Below are 26574 nucleotides of genomic sequence, written 5' to 3'. Positions count from 1 at the left end.
ATAATATTACGACTTAAGAAAACAAATAGATTCTCGTAAAATGCTGACTTTTCTTTTCTCTCCATATCTTAAGAGTAAATAGTGAAAATAAAACAGCTGTTTTAAATTTTTTCCTGTTGTTAAATGGCCCCCAGGCGATAGTTTAGACACCCTTGCGTTCCAGCTTGGTAATGCTTATGTTAAAGTTCTTTCCAGGGCTGTTCTCTTGCCCCATATGTGCGCTCGTCTTCACCAGCAGCCTCATCCTGCATGAGCATGTGGAGTTACATCTGCAGGAACATCATGGTGTCCAAGGTATTGAACACACCATTGGCTGACAAGAGAGTTGGTTGTGCATGGTGCATGTGTATTCATTCAGTAGGGGTGTGTATGGCAGCACAACAGGTGGCCCTCGAAAGCCTATAAATAACACATATCAAGAATGTGTTGTTTACAATTACCATGTATACAGGAATAACCCTGTTTGCTCAGGCATGCAATGGTAATGGTTTAATTTTATTTGAACATCAATTCACAGTTCCACATATTCGAAAGGAGTAGGAAGAAGCAAAACTTATTGTATCCTACCCCTCCATCTGGTACTTTTACAATCACTAACTGTTACATTTGTTCACTTCCTGCTTTCCATAATACAGTTTAAGGGTTTTTTTGTTTTTTTTATTGTTTTTTTTTTAATATGATATGAGCATCCAATGACATAATGGGTACCATAGTAAGTCAATATAGTGATATATATAGCACATCATGACTGGTTCAAAACTCTTCATCCTTGTATTTAGCAAACATCAACTGCTTGTATTGTTTCTTGAATTGGCTTATCGTTGTGCATTGTTTGAGGTCCTTTCTCAATCCATGCCATAGTTTGATTCCACATACTGAAATGCTATGGCTTTTTAACGTAGTCCTAACATAGAAGTGTTTCAAATGTACTTCATCATATCATCATATCATATACCATAATAATATCATATTTCTCATCTCTTGTAGAGAAGTATTAGATGACATTTTTAGGAAATTGGTTATTGTTAGCTTTATACATTAGCAGCAGCATTCTGAATTATCCTTACTGACCTTTTTTGCAGTACATTTAGCGAGTGAAGATTGCTTTTATAGTTATTACCACAAATTTCCACACAATAAGTAAGATATGGTAGCCAGAGAGCAATAAAGAGTGTGGAGTGGGTTTTGACTGAGAACAAATTTTGCTTTATCCAATATTAAATGTTTCTTGCCACCTTATGTTGTATATTTGTTATATGAGGTTTCCGGCTCATTTTTTTATCGATTATGATCCCAAGAAATATATTTTCCCTCACCCTTTCAATGTCTATACATTTGTATTTGTACCTGTCCTTTCTACTGTTACCAAACAGCATTATTTTAATTTTACTTTTGTTCAAGGAAAATCTATTATCAAATCATCTTTTTAATATGACCATTTCATCTCTGACCTTTCTAATGATTTCTTCCGAGCTTCCTCTGGGACAAAAAGCAGTATATGTTCTGCAAATAATACCAACTTTAAGTCTTTCGTGACAATGAAAAATGTAATTGATGCAAAAGTTGAACAGTTTTGCTCCCAGTATTGACCACTGTGGCACTCCACACGTAATATTCAAACGTGTAGATGTGTGTTCTCCTAGCTTTACATATTGCTTCCTGTCAGCTAAGTAGCTTTTGACCCACTTCAGAACTAATCCTCTGATTCCATACCTTTCTAATTTAGTTAATTAGCTTAACCGTTTATTCCAAATATTTCAGAAAGCGGAATATTGACTGTGTGTAAATGTAGTGATTTATTTTATCATTTGACAGTTATAATAAAAGTCAAAGGACTTTCTGTGTTTTTTTTGTTTTTTTTTTTTTTAGGAGAGGACATACATACGTGCCCAATGTGCCCCGCTGTTTGCAACGACAGCGTCTCTCTACAGGAACACGTGGAAGTGCATTTAGACAGTGGAGCAGGTGTTATTCCGCTTCTCTTCAATGTATCTTATTAGAAAGAGTTTTGTCAACTGCACAATGCTACGACTCTGGTTTCTTCCACAGGCAGCTCCGATTCTGATGAAAAGCTGGCCTGGAGACTCCAACAGGAAATGGAGGAGAAAAGAAAGGAGGAAGAAAAAGAGGAGTTTAAGAAGTTGCAGGTCTGAAATCGACAGAGCAAACCACACTGCATTACGTTATAGCTCACGTATTTGAAATGTTTCAATTAGATTTCATGTCCATTCACTTGCTTCATTGGTGTTCTGCCAATGTACATCAACGTCAACTCTTTCCTGACTTGGTTTACACTACATTGCATTTACATTGCAAAGAGCATATTGTTGCATATTGCATATTGGTTGTGTTGTGATAGTCGTTGACAGTTGCTTTGTTTATTCTTTCGTTGTTATTAACAGTCGATCCCTCCTGCGGGGTCACATGACAGGACCACCAGCCAATAATAATAATAATAATAATACATTTTATTTGTATAGCGCTTTTCAAAATACTCAGACACTTTTCAGAAAATGGAGTTGAATAAAAACAAGTAAACAGAGTAAAAGATACATTAAAATACAACATTCATTGGTTAATACACAGTTAAAACAAGGCTAAAAGCGGGGCGGGGCACAGCAGTCAGGTATAAAAAGTTAGACATTAAAAACAGATTTAAAGAGGTGGGTTTTTAGTTGTTTTTTGAAACTGGGAAGGTCAGGGCAAGCACGGAGTGAATGGGGCAAAGAGTTCCAGAGGGTGGGGGCAGCGATGGAGAAGGCTCTGTCTCCCCAGGTTCGGAGCTTGGTCTTACAGGGGAGGTTTGAGTCTGAGGAGCGAAGGGGACGCGGGGGATTATGCGGATGGAGCAGGTCTGTGAATATGGGGGGGTCAGATTGTGGAGGGCTTTGTAGGTGATGAGAAGAACTTTGAAGTGAATGCGTTGGGGGACGGGAAGCCAGTGGACAGGGGTAATGTGTTGACGGGGGCGGGTGGAGGTGAGGAGGCGGGCAGCGGCGTTGTGAATATATTGTAGTTTGTTGAGGGTTTTGGAAGGTGTACCGTAGACAATACTTTTGCAGTAGTCCATTCTGGTTGGGATGAATGCGTGGATCAGGGATTCAGTGGCAGAGAATGTAACTGATGGACGGAGTCGGGCTATGGTCTTAAGATGGAAAAATGCAGTCCGGGTTAACTGTTTGATGTGGGGTTCAAATGAAAGGGTGGGGTCCAGGAGGATACCAAGGTTGCGGATGAGCGGGGATGGACTAAGGGTGGCGCTGTCAAATTGAAGATAGAAGTTATGGGTGGGCGCTGTGGTGTTTTTGGGACCGATGATGATAATATATAATAGTGCAAATCCACGAGTAATTCAGTCCATTTAGATGCACAAAAAGAAAAATATTGCATGAATTGGTGTAAAACTATCTCTGAAACACGCATGTAAACACCTTAAGAAAATAAGTGCACTTTTTGGAATTTGCACATGGTCCACAATCATTATGTAAGACATGAACACATGGCCCTCTCCTTTCTGTACGTTCTAAAGATATGAAAACGGCTAAAACAAGCCAATAAGGATGCACACATTCATTCATTCATTTTCTACCGCTTTTCCTCACGAGGGTCACGGGGGGTGCTGGAGCCTATCCCAGCTGTATTTGGGCGAGAGGCGGGGTACACCCTGCACTGGTCGCCAGCCAATCACAGGGCACATAAAGACAAACAACCATTCACACTCACATTCATACCTATGGACAATTTGGAGTGGCTAATTAACCTAGCATGTTTTTGGAATGTGGGAGGAAACCAGAGTACCTGGAGAAAACCCACGCAAGCACGGGGAGAACATGCAAACTCCACACAGAGATCTGCGCGCTAACCACTAGACCGCCGTGCCGCTTTAAAATAATAATTTCTGAAAAAAACTCTCAAAACTGCCAACAACACACCATTTACATAATGTGACCTGCATACCAACCATGCTGCAGTGACATTATTATTACTTTTATTATTATTAACATTGTTACACCCAAGAAGTACTTTAATTGCGTAGTGACACATGTTACTCCATGGTCACGGCATGTACTATGTAAAACCAGGAAACCTTGTTGGAGGCTTTTTAGGCGGAATTTGTTTGTCCCATTTTTATCTGTTTTGATATCTTTAGAATGCATAGAAAAGAGAAAGATGTGTTCTTGTCTCACATAAGGATTGTGAATGATGGACAACCATTGTTTTAAAAAACAATGCTTTTCTCTTTAACTATAATTGTGATTTTTAAGAGTACTTATTATGCTATTTTTTCAAAAGTTCTACTTTCAAAAATACAAAGAACTTGTCAAAGATACAAGTCGGGAGTCTTACGGTTGTGCTTATTCAATGTTCCTGCACATTACCCTGATCTGTGTGTGATGTGTTGGTTTTTGCAGAGGCAGTTTGGCCTGGATGGCAGGGGCGGCTATCGCACACAGATTGAAAGAACCATGGAGAGAGCCGTGGCCAGGGGTGTCATGGCCCCTGCAGAGTATCACTGTAAGAGGGTGGAGCTGATGGAGTCGCTTGCCTCTGGTGTTGATGATGGCAGGACCAGAACTCAGGGTATGTGTTCTGGAGTTGATGATGGCAGGACCAGAACTCAGGGTCTGTGTTCTGGAGTTGATGATGGCAGGACCAGAACTCAGGGTATGTGTATGTTAAAAGAAAATAACACTTCATGGTTCTATTGTGTGTGTTTCTGTTTTCCAGATTTGAACAAACTTAAGTTCCCATTATTGGGGAAAATCCTCATATCACAAGCTTCTGGTTGTACAACACAATTGTATAATATTGAATAATTTAAACATACAGTATAATGATAGGCCATGCTTGGACATGGATTTAACAAGTCACGAGTGCTGTCTATTTGCAGTTAGTTAGCTTGGGGAGAAACTCCACACAGAGATACCCAAGCAGAGATTGGGAAGCACGAAATCCAAAGAAATTTGGATTTGGAAGAACTAGAACGCTTTCTTTGCTGATTATTATATGTAGCTGTCAATACAAAGGGCCGTAAAATGATCTTAATAGGTCCCCCTTAAGACACTGGGCAAAAACGGCCTGCATGGCAGAGTTCCAAGACCAAAACCACTGCTGAACAAAAAGAACATTAAGGCTGGTCTCCATTTTGCCAGAAAACATCTCGATGATCCACAAGGCCTTTGGGAAAATACTCTCTGGTCTAACCAGATAGAAGTTGAACTTTATCTTAATCTGCCGTGAATGTAACACCATCCATCCATGCATCCATCCATTTTCTTTCGCTTATCCGGGTCCGGGTCGCGGGGGCAGCAGTCTTAGAAGGGTAGCCCAGACTTCCCGGTCCCCGGCCACCTCCTCCAGCCCCACCGGGAGGACACCAAGGCGTTCCCAGGCCAGCTGTGAGACATAGTCCCTCCAGCGTGTCCTAGGTCTGCCCCGGGGCCTTTCCCAGCTGGGCATGCCCGGAACACCTCACCAGGGAGGCGTCCGGGAGGCATCCGGACTAGATGCCCGAGCCACCTCAACTGACTCCTCTCGATGTGAAGGAGAAGCGGCTCTACTCTGAGCCCCTCCCGGATGGCTGAGCTCCTCACCCTATCTCTTAGGGTGAGTCCAGCTACCCTACGGAAGAAACTCATTTCAGCCGCCTGTATCCGCGATCTCATTCTTTCGGTCATGACCCAAAGCTCATGACCATAGGTGAGGGTGGGAACATATGTAGATCGACCGGTAAATTGAGAGCTTTGCTCTCCGGCTCAGCTCTCTTTTCACCACGACGGTCCGGTACAGCGACCGCATTTCTGCTGAGGCTGCACCGATCCGTCTGTCGACCTCACACTCCCACTTTCCCTCACTCGTGAACAAGTGAACAGAATCGGTGACAAAGGGCAGCCTTGGCGAAGGCCAACGTTTACCGGAAACAGGCTCGACTTACTACTGGCAATGCGAACCAGACTCCTGCCCCGTTTGTACAAGGACCGGATAGCACGTAGTAACGCGCCACCAATCCCGTACTCCCGGAGCACCCCCCAAAGGACGCCACGAGGGACACGGTCGAATGCCTTTTCCAGGTCCACAAAGCACATGTGGACTGGTTGGGCAAACTCCCATGCACCCTTAAGCACCCTCGTGAGGGTGTAGAGCTGGTCCAGCTTTCCCAGGGAGGCTGAGGAGTGTGATCCCCCTGTAGTTGGAACACACCCTCCGGTCACCCTTCTTGAAAAGGGGGACCACCACCCCGGTCTGCCAATCCAAAGGTACTGTTCCCGTACTGTTCCATGCAATGTTGAAGAGACGTGTCAGCCAAGACAGTCCCTCAACATCCAGAGCCTTGAGGAATTCTGGGCGGAACTCGTCCACCCCCGGAGCTTTGCCACTGAGGAGCGTCTTAACGACCCCAGATACCTCAGCCACAGTGATGGCACTGTCCACGTATGTGTCCTCAGACTCTGCTTCCTCTATGGAAGGTATGTCAGTGGGATTGAGAAGGGCCTCAAAGTATTCCTTCCACCGTCCGACTACATCCCCAGTCGAGGTCAGCAGGCCCCCGTCTCCACTGTAAACAGTGTGGACTGGGCACTGCTTCCCTTTTCTGAGGCGCCCGATGGTTTGCCAGAACCTCTTCGAGGCCGACCGAAAGTCGTGCTCCATGGCCTCACCGAATTCCTCCCACACCTGAGTTTTTGCCTCGACAACCGCCGAAGCCGCAAACCGTTTGGCCTGACGGTACCTGTCAGCTGCTTCCGGAGTCCCACAAGCCATCAAGGCTCGATAGGACTCCTTCTTCAGCTTGACGGCAGCCCTGACCTCTGGTGTCCACCATCGGGTTCGGGGCCTGCCGCCGCGACTGGCACCGACCGGCTTGCGGCCGCAGCTTCGGTCAGATGCCTCAGCAATAGAGGCACGGAATATGGCCCATTCGGACTAAATATCCCGGTCCACCCCCGGGATGCAGGTGAAGCTCTGCCGGAGGTGAGAGTTGAAGACTCGACGAACAGGAGACTCTGCCAGACGTTCCCAGCACACCCTCACTACTCGTTTGGGTCTACCAGGTCTGTCCAGCATCCAGCATCATCACAAGGTGGTGATCAGTTGACAGCTCAGCCCCTCTCTTCACCCGTGTGTCCAGAACATGCGTACGCAGGTCTGATGATACAACTACAAAGTCGATCATAGACCTGCGGCCTAGGGTGTCCTGGTGCCAAGTGCACTTATGGACATCCCTATGTTCGAACATGGTGTTAGTTATGGACAAACTGTGGTTTGCACAGAAGTCCAATAACATCACACCGCACGGGTTCAGATCAGGGAGGCCTTTCCTCCAATCATGCCCCTCCAGGTCACACTGTCATTGCCCACATGGGCGTTGAAGTCTCCCAGTAGAACGACGGAGTCACCAGCTGGGGTGCTCTCCAGCACCCCTCTGATGGACTCCAAGAAGGCCGGGTACTCCGAACTGCCATTTGGTGCGTACGCACAAATGACAGTCAGGACCCTTTCCCCAGCCCGAAGGCGTAGGGAAATGACCCTCTCGTTCACCGGGGCTGACTCCAACACAGAGGCACCAAGCCGGGGGGCTATTAATAAGCCCACACCAGCTAGCCGCCTCTCCCCTGCAGCAACTCCAGAGTAGAACAAGGTCCAGCCCCTCTCGAGGAGTTTGGTTCCGGAACCCAAACTGTGGGTCAAGGTGAGTCCGACTATGTCTAGTCGGAATGTCTCAACCTCTCGCACAAGTTCAGGTTCCTTCCCCACCAGCGAAGTGACATTCCATGTTCCAAAAACCAGATTTGGCCGCCGAAGACCAGGTCGCCTACGCCCCTGCCCTTGACCGCCGCCCAACACACATTGCACCGGACCCTTATGTTTGCCCATGTAGGTGGTGGGTCTCCGAGGGAATGTAACACCGCATTTCAGAAATCATAACAACAGTAAACATCATAGAAACAGTAAAATATGGTGGTAGTAGTGTGATGGTCTGGGGTTGTTTTGCTGCTTCTCTTGCTGTGATAAATGGAAGCATGAATTCTGCTGAAGGAGAATATCTGGCCGTCTTTTGGTGACCTCAAGCTGAAAGCAACTTGGGTTGTGCAGAAGGGCAATGATCTAAAACACACCAGCAAGTCCACCTCTGATTGGCTGAAGAAAAACCAAATGAAGACTTTGGAGTGGCCTAGTCCAAGTCCTGACCTGAATCCTATTGAGATGCTGTGGCATGACCTTAAAAAAAAAGCCTCCAATGTGGCTCCACAGCGCTCCACATCACAAATGCTTGATTGCAGTTGTTGCTCCTAAGGGTGACCAAACTTGTTATTAGCTTTAGGTGGCAATCACCTTTCAAAACTTTAACTTTAAAAACTACGTTAGTGCAGTTGTGTTGTCATATGTGCCACAGGGCACATATATACAAACAACCATTCCCACTCACATTCATACCTATGGACAATTTGGAGTGGCCAATTAAACTAGCATGTTTTTGGAATGTGGGAGGAAACCGGAATACCCGGAGAAAACCCACACATGCACGGGGAGAACATGCAAACTCCACACAGAGATGGTCGAGGGTGGAATTGAACCCTGGTCTCCTAGCTCCTAGCGTCCTGTGAGGTCAGCGCGCTAACCACTTAACCACCGTGCAGCCCAGTATAACAACATAAATAACTAGAAAATTCCCGCGGAAATTTTGATGGACTTGCCACCTGTGCTGTGAACCTCGGGCCCGGTGTGCCAACGGCTACCGTGCTAGCACCTAGCAAGAACTTCTCAAGTACCGAAAACGTTGACGCAGTCCCATAGTGTCCCTACATCATGTGTCTGTTTGCCTTTAGACATGAGTAAATTAGCTTAAATGCTAACATGCTAACGGCTGCCATGCTGGCACCTAGCAAGACAGCCTCAGGTCCCGAACAGTTTGGGGCAGTCCCATAGTGTCCCCACATCATGCCACGTGTGTATTTGCCTTTACACATGAGTAAATTAGCTAAAATGCTAACATGCTAACAGTCATCATGCTAGCACCTAGCAAGACAGCCTCAACTCCCAAAAGTGTCCAGGCAGTCCGATAGTGTCTCCACATCATACATGTGTGTATTTGCCTTTAGACATGAGTAAATTAGCTAAAATTTTAAAATGCTAACAGTCATCATGCTAGCACCTAGCAAGAGCGCCTCACATTTAGAAAGTGCCAAGGTTGTCGTATAACCTCCTTACAGCATGCCATGTGTGTATTTGCCTTTAGACATGAGTAAATTAGCTAAAATGCTAACATGCTAACAGTCATCATGCTAGCACCTAGCAAGAGGGCCTCAAGTTTAGAAAGAACCAAAGTTGTCCTATAACATCCCAACATCATGCCATGTGTGTATTTGCTTTTATACATGAGTAAATTAGCTTAAATGCTAACATGCTAACGGCTACCATGATAGTACCTAGCATGATAACTTCAAGTCCCAAAAGTCTTAAAGCAGTCCCACAGTGTCCCCACATCATGACATGTGTGTAGTTGCCTTAAGACATGAGTAAATTAGCTTCAATCTTAACATGCTAACAGTCATCATGCTAGCACCTACCAAGAAAGCCTCAAGTTTAGAAAGTGCCAAGGTTGTCCTATAACCTCCCTGCATCATGCCATGTGTATATTTGCCTTTAGTCATGAGTAAATTAGTTTTAATGCTAACATGCTAACGGCTACCATGCTAGCACCTAGCATCATAACTTCAAGTCTCAAAAATCTTAATTAAGTCCCACAGTGTCCCCACATCATGACATGCGTGTAGTTGCCTTTAGACATGAGCAAATTAGCTTAAATGCTAACATGCTAACAGTCATCATGCTATCACCTAGCAAGAAAGCCTAAGGTTTAGAAAGTGCCAAGGTTGTCCTATAACTTCCCTACATCATACCATGTCTGTATTTGCCTTTACACATGATTAAATTAGCTTAAATGCTAACGGCTACCATGCTAGCACCTAGCAAGAGGGCCTCAAGTTTAGAAACTGCCAAGGTTGTCCTATAACCTCCCTGCATCGTGCCATGTGTGTATTTGCCTTTAGACATGAGTAAATTAGCAAAACTGCTAACATGCTAGCAATTAGCATGCTAGTACCTAGCAAGACAGCCTCAAGTACCAAAAAGGTTGAGGCAGTCCCATAGTGTCCCCACATCATGCCATGTGTGCATTTGCCTTTAGTCATGAGTAAATTAGCTAAAATGCCAACATGCTAACTGTCAACATGCTAGCACCTAACAGGACAGCTTCAAGTCCCAAACGTCTTAAGGCAGTCCCACAGTGTCCCTACATCATGCCATGTAGTTGTCTTTACACATTAGTAAATTAGCGAAAATGCTAACATGCTAACGGCTAACATGCTAGTACCTAGCAAGGCAGCCTCGGGTGCCGAAAAGTTTGAGGCAGTCTCATAGTGTCCGCACATTATACCATGTGTGTATTTGCCTTTAGACATGAGTAAATTAGCTTAAATGCTAACATGCTAACAGGCATGCTAGCCCCTAGCAAGAGAGCCTCGAGGTTAGAAAGTGCCAAGGTTGTCCTATAACCTCCCTACACCATGCCATGTGTGTATTATTCTTTAGACATGAGTAAAGTAGCTTAAATGCTAACATGCTAACGGCTACCATGATAGCACCTAGCAAGAGGGCCTCAAGTTTAGAAACTGTCGAGGTTGTCTTATAACCTCCCTGCATCATGCCATGGGTGTATTTGCCTTTAAACATGAGTAAATTAGCTTAAATGCTAACATGCTAACAGTCATCATGCTAGCACCTAGCAAGAGGGCCTCAAGTTTAGAAAGTGCCAAGGTTGTCCTATAACCTCCTTACATCATGCCATGGGTGTATTTGCCTTTAGACATGAGTAAATTAGCTTATATGCTAACATGCTAACAGTCATGCTTGTATTTGCTTTTATACATGAGTAAATTAGCTTAAATGCTAACATGCTAACGGCTACCATGATAGTACCTAGCATGATAACTTCAAGTCCCAAAAGTCTTAAAGCAGTCCCACAGTGTCCCCACATCATGACATGTGTGTAGTTGCCTTAAGACATGAGTAAATTAGCTTCAATCTTAACATGCTAACAGTCATCATGCTAGCACCTACCAAGAAAGCCTCAAGTTTAGAAAGTGCCAAGGTTGTCCTATAACCTCCCTGCATCATGCCATGTGTATATTTGCCTTTAGTCATGAGTAAATTAGTTTTAATGCTAACATGCTAACGGCTACCATGCTAGCACCTAGCATCATAACTTCAAGTCTCAAAAATCTTAATTAAGTCCCACAGTGTCCCCACATCATGACATGCGTGTAGTTGCCTTTAGACATGAGCAAATTAGCTTAAATGCTAACATGCTAACAGTCATCATGCTATCACCTAGCAAGAAAGCCTAAGGTTTAGAAAGTGCCAAGGTTGTCCTATAACTTCCCTACATCATACCATGTCTGTATTTGCCTTTACACATGATTAAATTAGCTTAAATGCTAACGGCTACCATGCTAGCACCTAGCAAGAGGGCCTCAAGTTTAGAAACTGCCAAGGTTGTCCTATAACCTCCCTGCATCGTGCCATGTGTGTATTTGCCTTTAGACATGAGTAAATTAGCAAAACTGCTAACATGCTAGCAATTAGCATGCTAGTACCTAGCAAGACAGCCTCAAGTACCAAAAAGGTTGAGGCAGTCCCATAGTGTCCCCACATCATGCCATGTGTGCATTTGCCTTTAGTCATGAGTAAATTAGCTAAAATGCCAACATGCTAACTGTCAACATGCTAGCACCTAACAGGACAGCTTCAAGTCCCAAACGTCTTAAGGCAGTCCCACAGTGTCCCTACATCATGCCATGTAGTTGTCTTTACACATTAGTAAATTAGCGAAAATGCTAACATGCTAACGGCTAACATGCTAGTACCTAGCAAGGCAGCCTCGGGTGCCGAAAAGTTTGAGGCAGTCTCATAGTGTCCGCACATTATACCATGTGTGTATTTGCCTTTAGACATGAGTAAATTAGTTTAAATGCTAACATGCTAACAGGCATGCTAGCCCCTAGCAAGAGAGCCTCGAGGTTAGAAAGTGCCAAGGTTGTCCTATAACCTCCCTACACCATGCCATGTGTGTATTATTCTTTAGACATGAGTAAAGTAGCTTAAATGCTAACATGCTAACGGCTACCATGATAGCACCTAGCAAGAGGGCCTCAAGTTTAGAAACTGTCGAGGTTGTCTTATAACCTCCCTGCATCATGCCATGGGTGTATTTGCCTTTAAACATGAGTAAATTAGCTTAAATGCTAACATGCTAACAGTCATCATGCTAGCACCTAGCAAGAGGGCCTCAAGTTTAGAAAGTGCCAAGGTTGTCCTATAACCTCCTTACATCATGCCATGTGTGTATTTGCCTTTAGACATGAGTAAATTAGCTTATATGCTAACATGCTAACAGTCATGCTAGCCCCTAGCAAGAGAGCCTCGAGTTAAGAAAGTGCCAAGGTTGTCCTATAACCTCCCTACACCATGCCATGTATGTATTATCCTTTAGACATGAGTAAATTAGCTTAAATGCTAACATGCTAACAGCAACCATGATAGCACCTAGCAAGAGGGCCTCAAGTTTAGAAACGGCCAAGGTTGTCCTATAACCTCCCTGCATCATGCCATGTGTGTATTTGCCTTTAGACATGAGTGAATTAGCTTAAATGCTAACGTGCTAGCAATTAGCATTTAGCCACAGAGAGAGTTCAGAAGTTTATCGAAAAAATGAGCCATTAATCACGTTTCTACGCGGCCGTATGGCTGAGCTACAAGGCTGTGAAAAGTCTGTAAATTCTCATTCTTTTCTCTGGCATGAGCTGTTCTAAAAATAGCACAAAGTGTACCTAATCTAGTGGCCAATTTTTGAACGTTTTGGTTAATAGCGTCGCCATGGTTACACAAAACGAGCGCCACCTTTCCGGCGGTGTAACATGTGTGGGGGTCCTTCTTGCGGTTTTGGCCGCATTACGCGCGGGAAGATTAAGATATACGGAATAATAACTAAACAGCAATAACAATATGGGCTTGCTCAGCATGCAAGCCCCATAGACTGCTGCTTTGCAGCTGTCTATGGGGCTTGTATGCTGGGCAAGTCCATAATAAAAAAATGGTTGTTTTTAAATTCCTTCCAGCCATCCATTTTCTATGCCGCTTATCCTCACTTGGGTTGCGGCTTTGCTGGAGCCTGTCTCAGCTGTCTTTGGGTGAGTTAGTTTGCAATATATCACCCCCGAAAGTCTTGTTTCTTTGATTTTCATTTGGGCTCATTTGCTCAAAGTCCTTAAGACTAGTTTGTCAGTACCAGTGGTAGTTTATACCCAAAATGGCCACTACAGATAAAATGGCTGACTTCCTGTTTGTTTTGGAACATAGGTTATTGAGACGTTTTTGGTGTCCTTTCATTATAGACTTCATTCATTCATTCATTTTCTGCCGCTTATCTTCACAAGGGTTGCGGGGGTGCTGGAGCCTATCCCAGCTGTCTTCGGGCGAGAGGCGGGGTACATTGGCCAGCCAATCGTACCTATGGACAATTTGGAGTGGCCAATTAACCTAGTATGTTTTTGGAATGTGGGAGGAAACCGGAGTACCCGGAGAAAACCCATGCATGCACGGGGAGAACATGCAAACTCCACACAGATATGGCCGAGGGTGGAATTGAACCCTGGTCTCCTAGCTGTGAGGTCTGCGCGCTAACCACTCGACTGCAGTAGCGTGCAATAATAAAGAGAATATTATAGTTGGGGATACATTTTTAGCCATCTGCTTTCTAATGCACTCTGTGTATCTGTGTCTAGGTGTCATGACAGCATTGTACGAGTACTATCAGTCCGAATGCAAAGACTGCGTGCACGTGTGGCTAAGCTCAGACACGGATCACTACTGCTCCTCAACGGGTGACCAAGGCTGGGGCTGCGGCTACAGAAACTTCCAGATGTTGCTGTCCTCTCTGCACAGACTGGATGCATATGCATCTGTATCCTCTTTTCTAGGTGCGCCATCACTCAACCCACCTCAAGTTTATGCATACTACTACTATTCTACTGTAGAAAACACGATTGCAGAGCTCCAACTGGGGGACAAAATGTACATATTACGTACAGTGGACGTGCCAAAGTCAAATGCCCCCAGAAGTAGCACCATTTTTTATTTAAAAAATAATTAAAAAAATAAAGATTTTTTTAATTATTATTTTTAAAATAATTTTATTATTTTAATTATTTTAATAATGATTTATTATTTTTTTAAATAATGCAATTGTAATATAATATAATATTCATTCATTCATTTTCTTTCTTCACTTTTTCCTCACGAGGGTCACAGGGGTGCTGGAGCCTATCCCAGCTGTCTTCGGGCGAGAGGCGGGGTACACCCCGGACTGGTCACCAGCCAATCACAGGGCACATATAGACAACCATTCACACTCACATTCATACCTATGGACAATTTGAAGTCACCAATCAACCTAGCATGTTTTTGGAATATGGGAGGAAACTGGAGTACCCGGAGAAAACCCACGCATGCACGGGGAGAACGTGCAAACTCCACACAGAGATGGCCCAGGGTGGAATTGAACCCTGGTCTCCTAGCTGTGAGGTCTGCGCGCTAACAACTCGTCCGCCGTGCCACCCTAATATAATATTATTATATAATATAATAATACATAATTGAACGAGCATGTGGTTTTCCATTTACGACGTTTCTTGGTTATGAATGCAGTTCAGGGGCTCCAGAGTGTCCCACAGCACATTCTAAAAATATAATTTAATTTAAGAGAAAAAGTGGCATAAAGTCGTAATAGGAAAAACAAACAAAACAACATAGTTGTAATTTTTGGAAAATTGGGCTTCACAAAAGTTCCAGTGGTATGAAAATAAAGTCATTTTGAAAAGAAAATTTACAAGAAGAATGCTAAAATAGTTGAATAACTGCTATATTTTACGATAATGAAGTCAAAATATTTTGGGGAAAGTCGTAGTATAATGAAAAAAAAAAAGTCTCAATTTTAAAGTTGCAATATTCCATTCCATACCCTCCGCTTATCCGGGTCAGAATCTATGACTAAGGACAGCCTTGATGGAGCCAACGTTCACCCGGAAACAGGCTGAACTTACTGCTGGCAATGCGAACCAAGTTCCTGCCCCAGTTGTACAAGGACCGGATGGCACGTAGTAGTAGTAGTCGTAGTAAGCAGTGATATTTATAAGTTGTGCACCACAATGAAACATTATTGAATAGACACATTTGACTAAGGACAGCCTTGATGGAGCCAACGTTCACCCGGAAACAGGCTGAACTTACTGCTGGCAATGCGAACCAAGTTCCTGCCCCAGTTGTACAAGGACCGGATGGCACGTAGTAGTAGTAGTCGTAGTAAGCAGTGATATTTATAAGTTGTGCACCACAATGAAACATTATTGAAGAGACACATTTGCGTACTAGTAAAGTGTTTGTTAATCCAGAAAAAAATGCTCAATGGTCAAACAATAATTTGTGAAGCAAAGGTGAGGAAAAATACACAGAGAAATGGAAGCGCTAGATTTTGTAGCTTGTGCAAAATCAGCACTTGGTATTGGATCTAATCGGTGGTGTTTCATTGTGACCACTTCAAATTGTCACAGCAATGTGATTCACTCACCTGTGCCATCATTTGATTTGCTGCCGCTAATAAAATACTTGTTTAGGAGGCACTGTTTCATCACTTTTTGCTGTTTTCCTTCACAAGCTGTTGAAGAATTAGACCATGTTGACAGGGACGCCATGATAGATGTTTTCCTAGTCAAACCATCGCTGATTGGTTGATCGCCAACAAGAACGGGTGTGGGTAAAACGCTGACTGCGAACCGCGGTCTAAACAAACCATTCTGATTGCTCCATTTCAAGATTTGCAAGGATTGGTTTGCAAATTACCACCGGAATTACGCAGTCCGTGTTTTACCAACACCCAACAAGAACCGCTTTTAAAAAAACTCTTGGCAGTATGGCATGCCAAAGTGCACTTGCCCGACGGGAATATCACTGATTGGATTTACTTGCCCCAATTTGGTTTTAACTTGCCCTGGGCCATCGGTACATCGTTATTGTCGAGCCCTGCAGAGGTTCAAACAACGGTCGTACCCTTCTCTCCGTCAACACTTTTTCACTTCACACACACACACAAACACAATGAACAGACTGTGACACTGTGAACCTTTTGGATGTTCCACTGTAGCTGTAAACCTGTTGAAAATGCAGTTGAGCCTGTTTGACAACTTTCAGATAGGTGAGAAGGTGATATCTTGTTTATATCTGATGACTGCAATGGGGGTTACCCAATCCCCAGCCACCGGTCTTTCTTTTTGTTCTTCCCCACTAACATTTGGAAATGTCTCTTACACTCGATTGTGAACAGATGATGCATATTGAGAACTGCAACACTTCCTGCAATCACCCAGTAACAACTAATAAAATACTTTTTCAACATTCAATAAACTGAGTTTTGAGACAGAGTTTTCTTTACAAACACTGCACAGTAAATCCATGAGATGCACTCGCATACCCTGTATACTGCACATGATGTTCAGTCACTTTGTCAACTCAAGTTGGTTCTTTCTCTCCTTCTCCCACAGACAAAGTAGTGCCAAGTATTCCACGGATGCAGAGTATGATCGAGGAGGCGTGGAAAGAGGGTCTGGATCCTCAAGGTGCATCCCACTTTAACCATCGGCTACAAGGAACACGAGCTTGGATTGGAGCCACTGAGATCTACGTCCTACTTTCCTATCTAGGAATCAGGTAATATTGTCTGTCTGCTAATCTGTGGCTATTAGTATTTCCTATTACATTTGACAATATCTATATAATATATCCTATGTACCTTTTGAGTGTTAAGTTGCTGTGTGAATAATTTAAATTTGTAAGATCTAGGAATCAGGTAATATTGTCTTTCCGCAAACATTGTGAATTCCGGTGTATAAGCAGCTACTTATTTCAGAACCCTGCAGCTTTTGCAGTGGCATAGCTAATCTGTGGCTATTAGTATTTCCTATTATATTTGACAATATCTATGTAATATTTCCTATGTACCTTTTGAGTGTTAAGTTGCTGTGTGAATAATTTAAATTTGTTTGTTAGATCTAGAAATCAGGTAATATTGTCTTTCCGCAAACATTGTGAATTCCGGTGTATAAGCAGCTACTTTCCTCAGAACCCTGCAGCTTTTGCAGTAATACATTATGGGTAGATGTTAAAATAGCTGTTGTTCATTTTGAACTCATATTAGTATTTCCGATTATATTTGACAATATCTATATAATATTTCCTATGTACCTTTTGAGTGTTAAGTTGCTGTGTGAATAATTTAAATTTGTAAGATCTAGGAATCAGGTAATATTGTCTTTCCGCAAACATTGTGAATTCCGGTGTATAAGCAGCTACTTATTTCAGAACCCTGCAGCTTTTGCAGTGGCATAGCTAATCTGTGGCTATTAGTATTTCCTATTATATTTGACAATATCTATGTAATATTTCCTATGTACCTTTTGAGTGTTAAGTTGCTGTGTGAATAATTTAAATTTGTTTGTTAGATCTAGAAATCAGGTAATATTGTCTTTCCGCAAACATTGTGAATTCCGGTGTATAAGCAGCTACTTTCCTCAGAACCCTGCAGCTTTTGCAGTAATACATTATGGGTAGATGTTAAAATAGCTGTTGTTCATTTTGAACTCATATTAGTATTTCCTATTATATTTGACAATATCTATATAATATTTCCTATGTACCTTTTGAGTGTTAAGTTGCTGTGTGAATAATTTAAATTTGTAAGATCTAGGAATCAGGTAATATTGTCTTTCTGCAAACATTGTGAATTCCGGTGTATAAGCAGCTACTTTCCTCAGAACCCTGCAGCTTTTGCAGCGGCATGGCTAATCTGTGGCTAAATATTCTAATCTTGTGACAACTCTTTTACTTCAGAACTACTAATTGTTTAAATACTGGACCACTCACGAGTCAGTGAGGAAACAGGCTCTTTCTTTGGCAGGAACCAAATCACGAGCTATTAGTGCACTCACAACGACCCTGACACCACTGTTCACAGTATTACGGTATAACAGTCTAACTTCTGTCATTTTACTAAGAACACTTTACGAACACCAAATTCCTCACATGGCAACTTAACACTCAAAACGTGTACAATACAAATATACAAACATGTACCAGTATGATTTTGAAATAGGGAAAAAAACATTAACCATCTGAGCGGTGCATTCATTGGGGTGCTGCAATGATGTCAGCCTCCCTCTGGGCTCCTTTTGGTGGACAGATACAGCATTGCAGCGGCACTCACCATTTTCTATGTTGCTTGTCCTCCAATTAACTGCTCTTTGGGTAGATGTTAAAATAGCTGTTGTTTGTTATTTTGAACTCGTATTAGTATTTTCTATTACATTTGGCAATATCTATATTGTCTATATATAATTATATTTCCTATGTACCTTTTCAGTGTTAAGTTGCTGTGTGAATAATTTAAATTTGTAAGATGACACCGTGAGTCAGATTGCTATATTGAGTAATGACCACCTGCAATTTCCAATGGGTTGGCAAGCTTGGTGTGAGTTTTTTTTATAGCTCATGATTGGCTCCTGTCAAATTAGGAGATGCCTGGTCCTCACAGACTCCTGTGATATGACGGTATTCACATCTGTAATATAAATAAGCTCATACTGTAGTTTCCTTACAAATGAGTGTAAGCCTATGTAACGGAGGGGGGCGGAGTAGCAAGCTTATACTATGATAACGTTTGGCAGGAAAGCGATATTTTAACTCCTACCGTTGGGAGTTGAGAGCATTTTTTTGTCGCAAACATTGCTCGCTATCTTAGACTCACTTGCCTCAGCGAGCACCATCTGAGCTTGCAAAGCGAGCAGAGTGAAGTTAAAGGAAGTCAACATGAATGTGACATACGTAGCTTTGGGTTTTCACAATAAAATGATTGAGTGCTGGGACTCGATCATTCATATAAAGGGATATCTACACAAATGCTTCCATAGTTTTAGCCTTTGAAAACCCATTACAGAGTGGGAAAATCTGAAAACGGCAGCTTGTTGTTTCCGTGTAGACAGGCAAAAACGCTGACATCACCGACCCATTGCGAGACCAGAAGTGAGCTTTGCCGATCCTTATAATTTTGACAATATTTTGACAAACAGGACTCACACCAGTCATCATTCTCCTGATACTTTCTTGTCTTATTCTCCAGAATGGCTTGCAGGAGTAATTCTACTTCATCATAAGTCTAAATAAGCCTTGGAAGGCGGAAGATGGCGGACTTATATACATGCGTTCTTTTTATAGTTTCATGTGGTTCCGTCCTCGTGTTTGTTTACAGTTTGTTTACCGTTCCTGTGTGGACACAATTTTTCTTTTCAAACTGCCAAAAAAAAAATTCCAAGAAGGCTTTTGTGTGGACAGGGTCTTAATCCGGGGTCTGGATGGAAAACATGGTAATAAAGATAATGTCACGTAATTCATCTATTCCAGTTTGCTATTCAACATTAATTAGAAAAAAATGAACCAAAACCATTATCCAAATGACAACATCGCCAAAGTCAAGGCAACACACGCAAACTTTATACCATAACAAGATTTTGTCAATTCATCATAAAATAATAGCAACAATAACAAGTGTAGAAAACCACATTTCCATGATGGCATTCAGGAGAAAAAATTGTGTTTTTTCCTCAGTGGCCGCATCATTGACTTCCACCAGCCCACAGGCCCAGGAGGCACCCATCCCCAGCTCCTTGAGTGGGTCAGACAGTACTTCAGTCAGTCCAGCAGCAGTAGCAGATTGCCTCCTAGACTGATCCAGACATCCCTGCTCCCGCTGTACCTGCAGCATCAAGGTGCACACAAAGACCACCTTCCGCGACTTGGATATCTGCTACATTCTCTCCTTGCGCTGCAGCCTGTGTCCGCTAGCTCTAGCAGGGCTTGACAGGCACCGCCAGGCCCAACATTGATAGACAAGGAACATTCGGGGTGTCCAAACGTTTTTCCAAAATGAAAGGATGCCACTTTACCAGTTTGGTAGTTTGATTCTGACATTATTTTCCTCTTATTTTATTCCTGTAAAATTTCCCATTAGATTGCAACTTTTTTCTGTGAAAGATTATGCTTAATGCATTATGCATAATTATGCTTTTTCCACTTTTTATCCACTGACCTATAAATGTAGTTAGAATGTTGTATTCTCGTGTTAAACGATGCCAGAGTATCAGATAATGAGGTTTGCATATTTGGAAGTGAGCCCTGAAAGAACTTTGGGATGGTTGAAAACATTCGGTTTCAAAAGGTGTGGTAAAACTGTTCCTTTGTGATGTCACAGAGGAGCGGACTTCCTTATATGGTTCATAGTTAGGAAGCACTTTCCATTTTCTTTGATTTGTGCTTCCGTGGATGGAATAAATTAAAACAGACCTGTATGGCAGGAAGCACAAATCAAAGAAAATGCAGCTGGAATAGGTGCAAACTGTGCCGTATGCAAGTCGGTGAGGAAACGGTAGCTCTTTCTTTGTTCCTCTGTCCACCAGAGAAAGACAGAGGAACGGAGCCCAGAGGGACGCTGACATCATTGCAGCAAGTACTAAGCTGAGACAAAATGCATTATAGGAAAAGGTTAAAATTGCTGTTTTTCTCTTTACAAATACATATTGTACAATCCTTAGGTATACCTTTTCAGTGTTAAGTAGCTGTGTGATGATGTTAGCATTACTTGTAAGATGTCAGACTGTGACCTCCTACTGCGATTTCCAATGGGTTGTTAAATTTGTTGAGAGTTTTTTCATTTTGGCTAGAGCTACCTGGTCCTCATGGACTTGTGCATGCCACAATATGTCATTTTATTACCTGGACATGTGCGGCTTGTAGAACAGTGCGTCTTCTATATGCACAGATCTGTAGTGGGTGCAGTTCAAACACTGGTGCATCTTAATACGCCGTAAATTACGATTCTTAAATTTCTACTTTTTGGATAAATACTATGAATTTATTCCCATGATATTATAATTTTTCCCCAAAACTTTTTTATTTTGGTGGTTTGTTTTAATTTACGTAATATTTAGAATATATAATATTTCATAATATTACTTACATAACTTCAACTCTAAAAGATTTAAAAAATGATTTTTACTCCTAATATTCCAAAGTTATTCTCACAAATTGTGACTTTTTCTCATTAGATTATTTTTCCTTAATTGTTATAAAATTACTTCAGATTTTTTAAGTAGTTAATTTATATTTTAATCTAAAATAAATAATATACTGTATTTGGTTCGGGCTGCACTTTGGACACCCCTGCCGTAAGTGGTCTGTCGGTGTGAGTGGTTAGGTGTCGTGGTGTCAGCTGGGGTAGGCTCCAGCGAGTCACTAAGACTTAAGGTCTGGCAAGGTTAAACTATTTAGCAGTGTGTACTCTGACAAGAAAGAGGCAGTACACATGAAGTGGTCCACAAAGGTTTTATTCCACTGTGGTGTTAAAAATGTTGGGAAAAGTATCAGTTTAGGAGTAAAGCAGCAACACCGGCGCCAAGTTACGTGCTTTTCGAGTTATTTGTGTCCTACTTTGAGTGGAAACGCAACCACCAGCATTGTTCTTAACCTCTCCGCTGCTTCCTGTTTCTCCTGGCCCCTAGGCCACAGTCGCTGCATCGTGGGTTTGGAGCAGCGGAAGAACGGGAACTTGTGCCTCCTGCTTTTGGATCCTGGTATTTCCTCAACCGAAACCAGGAAGTTACTAAGCAAAGACACCATTTCCGCAGCTCTCCGCCATGTCCGAAAACTCCCTGGCAGCCTGAAACAAACACAGTACCAAGTGGTGGCAGTAGAGGGCATGTTGTCCGCTGAAGAAAAACGGGTGAGTGTGTCTTATTTTCTGCTCACATCGAACAGAGCCAAAGCTCACTTTTCTTCCTATATATGGTTTATTCCAAGAAAGCCTATCCAGCTATGCCTATTTGTGTGTTGTACGTCATGGGAAAGCTTAGCTTTATCCAGCACACTGCTGCTTTTCACTGGGGTTGCTCTCTGTCAATAGCGTAATTGAAACATCTATTGTTGACAAACCCCACCATGATAAGTTAATTTCCGGTAAGTATGATTCCTTATTTATAAAAGGAATATTTTCATTGTTAGAGCAAAGTAAACCTGGTTAATGACCTTCTAAATATGCTTTTTAACGTTATTAGTGCCCTCGAGATGAAAAGTCACCCTTATGGTCATGTTCATACTCTACTTTATCAAATCAACTTTATTTGTAGAGCACTTTTCCTGCAAAGACATGCAACACAAAGTGCTTTACAGAATTAAAATCAATTACCACAATTAAAAGGAAAAACAATTACTAAGAAAGCCCCTCCCTCCCTCCCTCCCACCCTCCATACTAGACACACACACACACACACACAATCACACACACTAGTGAGACATGGCATGGCACTGAGGATCAAGGAATGCCACCTTTGGGGCCGTCCACACTGGGAGGAGCCGCAGGCCGTGCCATTGGGGGACCAGCACCCGGGCCCCCCGACTCCGACAGACGGGCGGACCCCCACATTAACGGGAGGAACCCCCAGCCGGCCAGAGTCGAAGGGACCCAAGGATGGCACCCCCTCAGCAGACCCGACACAGCCCCCAGTGTGGAGGACCCCCCCCGAGGAAACACTGGAGTTAAAAGCTAAAGACTAAGAACATAAAATAGGACTAAAAAGATCAAAAAAGTTTAAAATATGAGTTAAAAGCCTGATTAAAAAGGTGTGTCTTTAATCTTCTTTTAAAAATATCAACAGTCTCTGCAGTCCTGAGGCTCTCCGGCAGGCTGTTCCACAGGTGGGGGCCATAGTGGCTAAATGCTGCCTCACCATGGGTTTTTGTTCTGTGTTTTGGTATTGTTAAAAGGCCAGTGCCGGAGGACCGCAGGGTCAACCCCCGCGGGGGTTGATATGGTAAAAGCAGATCAGATAAATAAGAAGGTGCAAGGCCGTTAAGACATTTAAAAACCAGTAAGAGAATCTTAAAATCCATCCTGAAGCGGACGGGGAGCCAATGTAGCCACTTTAAAACTGGTGTAATGTAAGTTCTGTAATAATTGGAGATTTAAAATACTCTTTTTGGGAAGACCAGAGAGCAGGGCATTACAGTAATAAAAACATATATTAGCACCTCCGTACTGGCCTGAGAGAGAAACGGGCGGACTCTGGCTATGTTCTTAAGGTAATAAAAACCTATTTTTGATATGTGGGATAAAATTTAGCTCAGAGTAAAAAAATTACGCCCAAATCTTTAACTGATTCGGCTGGTTTAAGATCCTGTAGTTTTGGTAAAAGTTTCTCTCTCTGGCCTTCAGGACCTATAACTAAAACCTCAGTTTTGTCCTGGTTGAGCTGTAGGAAATTCTCTGCCATCCATGACTGAATGGAGGCGGCAGGAAGAGACGTAGGGGGTTCAATGTTGCATTTCAGCTTGGTGTGCGTCACGGTCACAACAGTAGCCCGCTTTTTACGAGGGATTATTGTGCCTGTTGTGAGGTAATTCAAACGGAGGAGGTCACAGTCTGACATCTTACAAATAATGCTAACATCATCACACAGCTACTTAACACTCAAAGGGTATACCTAAGGATTGTACAATATGTATTTATAAAGAGAAACAGCAATTTTAACATTTTCCTATAATGCATTTTGTCTCAGCTAAGTACGGTAAAGTCTCGTTATATCGATATTCTCGGGAGTCGGAAATACCGATATAACCGGACTATCCATATATCCGATCCTGCACCGAACTGCATTAAAAGTGGGCAATAATGCACTCGACATTGTTCTATAGTATAGAACAATGTCGAGCAGCTTAAATCAATCTTTGCTTAAGGATTTCAATACCAAAAAAGAAGTGGAAGTGTGAAAAATAAAGTTGACTGGAAGCAGCCGTTCGCCGTGTTCTTTTTTGGTATTGAAATCCTTAAGCAAAGATTGATTTAAGCTGCTTTTGTATCGATATAAGCAGACCAAATTGGCTGGCAGGAGATGAAAAGGGCATCGTAGTAACCGGATTATCATAATAACCGGGTATCGTACTAACGGAACTAATTATATCATAAAAGACTAGAAATTTGCCGGGAAATGAAAATAGTGTCGTAATAAGTAGTAATTCGTTATAACCGATATCGATATAACGAGACTTTACTGTACTTCATTGGTTATTGCTGCCGGGGATGTCAGCCTCCCTCTGGGCTCTGTTCCTCTCTCTCTCTGGTGGACAGAGGAACGAAGAAAGAGCTACCGTTTCCTCACTGACTTGCATACGGCACACAGTTTAAACGATTAGTAGTAGTTCTGAAGTAGCGGAGATGTCACAAGATTTGAATACAGACAGAAATTAGAAAACCACAGGGTTCAAAGTTGAAGAAAAATGTTGTGGCGATCAAGTTTGGTGCTTGTGTGTCTCACCCAACATTACAGTGTTGTTATACCTTTTGTAGTTAAAGTATAGAAAACATGTTTTATGACCTTCCTAATCTGTTTTTTAATGATTATTGAAGCCCTCTAGACATGAAATAACACGCCTACAGTCACCTTTACACTCCTCACACCCAATATAGCGAATATGATAAGAGAAAATAAGATATTAATAGGACTTGTGACTTCTATTTTGCAAGTTTTATTTTGGATGAGTTGAGTTTTAGCTGTATTACAGCCGCAACAGGAGACTGTGTTGTTATTATTATGATAATTATTATTGTGTTAGGGGCTGCAGTGGATAGCGTGCAGGCCTCACAGCGAGGAGACCTGAGTTCCCTTGGCCATCTCTGTGTGGAGTTTGCATGTTCTCCCCGTGCATGCATAGGTTTTCTCCGGGTACTCCGGTTTGCTCCCACATTCCAAAAACATGCTAGGTTAATTGGCCACTCCAAATTGTCCATAGGTATGAATGTGAGTGTGAATGCTTTTTGTCTATATGTGCCCTGTGATTGGCTGGCCACCAGTCCAGGGTGTGCCCCGCCTCTCGCCCGAAGACAGCTGGGATAGGCTCCAGCACCCCCATGACCCTCGTGAGAATAAACGGTAGAACATGAATAATTATGTTATTATTAGGCCTGTTGTGAGATCATTTAAAACTGCAATAAAATCCTGTTGTTTAGGCGATCAGGTCTGGTGCTTGTGTTACGCATGACGCCTAGTGACCAGTGCAGAATGCTACATTTCGTCTTTTAATACCTTCCAGCAGTGGTCACGTGTACCTTAAGACATTTGACCTGAAGCCATGTACGCCCTACTCATGCACACTTAAAAAAACATAAATGTTATGTTAATTAACTTGAAATATTGAAGATAATTCATCGGTTCATTCATGTTATAGTAATTCCATGTGAAAAATGTGTATTTTGCATGGTGACATTAGGACATGATTTGATGTGAGCACTGATTTAAATAGACTTCATTTGAGCTTCATTTTTTTTGTCCACTCAGGATGACTATGTTTTATGATTGGGCAATATGGACATTAGCATATATCATGATATTTTTCAGATGTATCATGATATGACGTGTGAGACCAGCCATGTTGTTTGGTCTAGAGACAATGAGGAAAAGACAGGAAGCAGAACTGGAGGTAGCAGAGATTAGGATGCTGAGGTTCTCATTGGGAGTGACCAGGATGGATAGGATCAGGAAGGAGTACATGAGAGGGACATTACATGTTAGAGGCCTTGGAGATAAGGTCAGTTATTGGCCAGACTGAGATGGTTGGGAGTGACCAGGATGGATAGGATCAGGAACAAGTACATCAGAGGGACATTACATGTTAGAGACCTTGACCTAGAAAGATGCTGCCAGGTAAGACGCGTAGAGGAAGACCAAAGAGGAGGTTTATGGACAAACTGCCATTCATTCATTTTCTACCGCTTAGGGTCGCGGTCTTCGGGCAAGAGGCGGGGTACACCCTGGACTGGTCGCCAGCCAATCACAAGGCACATATAGACAAACAACCATTCACACTCACATTCATACCTATGGACAATTTGGAGTCGCCAATTAACCTAGCATGTTTTTGAAATGTGGGAGGAAACCAGAGGACCCGGAGAAAAACCACGCATGCACGGGGAGAACATGCAAACTCCACACAGAGATGGCCGAGGGTGGACTTGAACCCTGGTCTCCTAAGCTGGGAGGCTTGCGCGCTAACCATTGTATACATACAGAATAAATGAAGTATTTCTCCTCTACAAGAGAGGAGAAATATGATCTCAGGATAGAACTAAATTTGAAACACTTATATGCTAGGACTACATTAAAAAGCCATAGCATTTCAGTATGTGGAATCAAACTATGGAATGGATTGAGTAAGTACCTCAAACAATGCACAATGATGAGCCAATTCAAGAAACAATACAAGCTATAACTAGCTATAACTATAAAAGCAATCTTCACTAGCTAAATGTACTGCAAAAAAGGTGAGTAAGGATAATTCATCATGCCGCCGACAGAGAACATACTA

At 42.6% G+C, this 26574-nt stretch overlaps 1 protein-coding gene across 2 annotated transcripts in view; it reads left to right on the top strand.

Annotated features, from left to right (window-relative positions):
- Positions 1–26574, top strand: part of zufsp (zinc finger containing ubiquitin peptidase 1) — a 33930-nt gene that overhangs the window by 5049 nt on the left and 2307 nt on the right. The window contains exons 3-10 of one of the 2 annotated variants that reach the window (XM_058053890.2): positions 196–294; positions 1870–1965; positions 2050–2147; positions 4413–4581; positions 13845–14039; positions 16656–16821; positions 19771–19931; positions 21720–21940. In XM_058053890.2, the coding sequence (XP_057909873.2) occupies positions 196–294; positions 1870–1965; positions 2050–2147; positions 4413–4581; positions 13845–14039; positions 16656–16821; positions 19771–19931; positions 21720–21940 (1205 nt within the window). The remainder of the gene's footprint in view (positions 1–195; positions 295–1869; positions 1966–2049; positions 2148–4412; positions 4582–13844; positions 14040–16655; positions 16822–19770; positions 19932–21719; positions 21941–26574) is intronic. The other variant, XM_058053892.2, reaches the window with a different exon arrangement.

Source organism: Doryrhamphus excisus, linkage group LG5, assembly GCF_037039965.1.
Source record: "Doryrhamphus excisus strain RoL-2023G ecotype Guam linkage group LG5, RoL_Dexc_Guam_v1.1, whole genome shotgun sequence".
Lineage (NCBI taxonomy): Eukaryota > Metazoa > Chordata > Actinopteri > Syngnathiformes > Syngnathidae > Doryrhamphus > Doryrhamphus excisus.
Note: the sequence above shows the minus strand (reverse complement) of the source record. Positions and strands in the feature narration are given on the sequence as shown.